The sequence below is a fragment of the Lepidochelys kempii genome, chromosome 7 (genome assembly GCF_965140265.1).
Source record: "Lepidochelys kempii isolate rLepKem1 chromosome 7, rLepKem1.hap2, whole genome shotgun sequence".
Taxonomy (NCBI): domain Eukaryota; kingdom Metazoa; phylum Chordata; order Testudines; family Cheloniidae; genus Lepidochelys; species Lepidochelys kempii.
Genome location: NC_133262.1, coordinates 100,679,533 through 100,682,032, shown reverse-complemented (window position 1 = coordinate 100,682,032; position 2,500 = coordinate 100,679,533). Strand labels below are relative to the sequence as shown.

General features: G+C 36.6%; 1 protein-coding gene across 4 annotated transcripts in view; it reads right to left on the bottom strand.

Annotated features, from left to right (window-relative positions):
• The window catches only part of EBF3 (EBF transcription factor 3), a 129,665-nt gene that overhangs the window by 15,939 nt on the left and 111,226 nt on the right, over nt 1-2,500 (bottom strand). For all 4 annotated transcript variants that reach the window (XM_073354036.1, XM_073354038.1, XM_073354037.1 and 1 more), the window contains exon 11: nt 155-243. In XM_073354036.1, the coding sequence (XP_073210137.1) occupies nt 155-243 (89 nt within the window). The remainder of the gene's footprint in view (nt 1-154; nt 244-2,500) is intronic.

Sequence of the window (2,500 nt, the reverse complement as noted above, 5' to 3'; positions counted from 1 at the left end):
CAATTGTCTCTGTGTGTGTGTAGAGAGAGAGAGAGAGAGACTATTTCTTATACAATGCTACTTTGCTAATCATAAATAGTACATTATACCACTTAGATGTTTATAATAAATGAAGATGCAAGGGATAAATTGATATCCTTGATACTTTACTAACCTTTGGTAACCTTTCAGGATCACCTGGATGTCGTGGAATAACTTTCTGCAACCTTTGAAAGCCATAATCTATGGTTGGTTCATTAAGGGCTAGAACATAAACAGAATTGTTTGGTCAGTTTAATCACTATCTGTAGATATAGATATCAACAAATTTACAAAGAAGTGTGTAATTCTCTTCCCTAAATCCCATCACACCAACAAGATCTATCCCAAAGAATAGATTTTTTTTGTACACAAAAGCAGTGATAATTTCTAATGAGACTGGGGAAAAAAGTCAAAGGATTTCCCAATATATTGCTAAAATGGTAGTGCAGTAACAAAGTTACAGGTCTTGAGGCCATATATAGCAATCACTGCAGTCATGATATGATGTCTGCATCATGGACTGGTTTCTATACTGGCCATGGATTTATGGGAAACTGGCAATTATGACATATGTCCAGCTATTGCTAGCTTCAGATTTATCCCTGTGGTCCTTTTTTGTCTAGCATATTGCCTGAGCACAAACCAGGCAGGAGGAGCACTTAATCTTGCAAAGCTTTAATAATCTGTGAATGGCTGACTACAAACTGATGTAGAGCACTATCATTCTACAGCTGCAATCCACTAGCCTCATGAAATTGCAGGCCACAAATAGTAATTAATCTTTTTATCCCTCAAATTGTAATTTTGACTATGAACTGTGCTTGGTCATAAATCAACAGCACATGCTGCTGTGTACAGTGCATGAATCATGATCCTGACTCAGTTAGACTGCACACATTGTGTTTAACAAGCTTTATAAGGAGTCATAGGGCTTTATTATAGCTCTGCCTGACTCAAACAAAAACTGAGCCTGGAGGCCCAAGGACTAGAGTTAAGATGAAAATACTTATTAGAGTATATTACTTCTTGATGTAGATATCGTTTTCACAGAGTAACTCCATGGTGCATGGCGCTACATAAATCAATGGGTTTTCTGAGACTAATAAGAACTGCCTCCATCTATTCATTACTCAGCCTGCAATTTAGGCCATCACTCATTAGTCAGCATGTAATTTGATGATTAACACCATACAACTCAGCAGGTTTGCGGAGCACAAGTGAACACAAAGGCTACAACTTACTAAAGGAGGGTTATAGAACAACATTTGAAAACGTTATCCGAAATAATTGGCCAACATTATTATCAAGTGCTTCAATTATTTGTGTAAACATGCACAGTACATCTTGTAATCAATGCAAGGAGGCTCACATCTATGCACTCAATAACACGACAGAAAGTTGAAGACTGCAATATGATTTGACATTCCATCATGCATCCCGGAGACAAAGGTCCACATAGGAATGTGAAGTAAGACATTTTCTTGTTAATAAAGCATTGATCCGATGTATTGATTTTACATGACATGGCTTTTGCTGGGATTTCGCCCTCCTTTTTCTTTGCAAATAGTAAAGCTCTTCAAAATGCCTTGGTGTATGTGACATGGCAAAATTTCTAACTCTCTGTGATGTAAATTCTATATGTGTAAAACCACTTCATAATCAGACCATTAATCATCAGAAGCTGTCAGCATTGACTTTGGGGACAATTTGTCATGTCTTTGCCTCGGCCTATACAAGTGTGTCAAGCAAAAGCCTAGTGTGTTGGGACAGATGAGCCTCTGGAACAGTCTCACAAAATGACTTGCTCAAAAAAGGATTAAATAAAGTATTACATTTCTTGATTAGAGAACTAAAAAGGTGGCACTCTGTGCATTTGTAACATGTCAAGGTTTCTTCTATTTTCCAGCTAATCACCGTGACTGTTTGACTTAATGAATCTGGTCTGATGAAAGGTGATCAGAAAAGATAGATGGCCAACTGCTATTGATTTCATGCAAATGTAACTGACAGGTGATAGAAGCTTTAATGCAAGCTTTCAAAAGCTTTATGACTTGTAATAACCATACACTTCCAGTATAGGAAAGACATCTCCCAGTAGTTCAGTTCAATTTATATTATCCTCATAGAACCAAAAATAGTTTAAAGCAATGTGGATATGACTCTACCTTTCCCCTTCAATCCCATATTAAATTCAACTTGGACAGCATGCAAAGCTTTAAGCGTAAAGATGAGTATAAGATCATCATTCTGCATAATGTTCTAATTACTGCATATGATTTCATAATTGTGGATTTCTGCTCCTTTCTAAAATGCAACTCAGAAAGAGATACAGTGCAATTGCCCTAGGTTTAAATTAAAGGTAGTCTTTTGAGCACCTACTATACAAATGAATCTGCATGCTGAAATTAGAAAATTGTAGGTGAAGTTGATATGTGTTCAAAATACTTTTGAGGTTTTTGATAATTGGGCATTGGGTTAT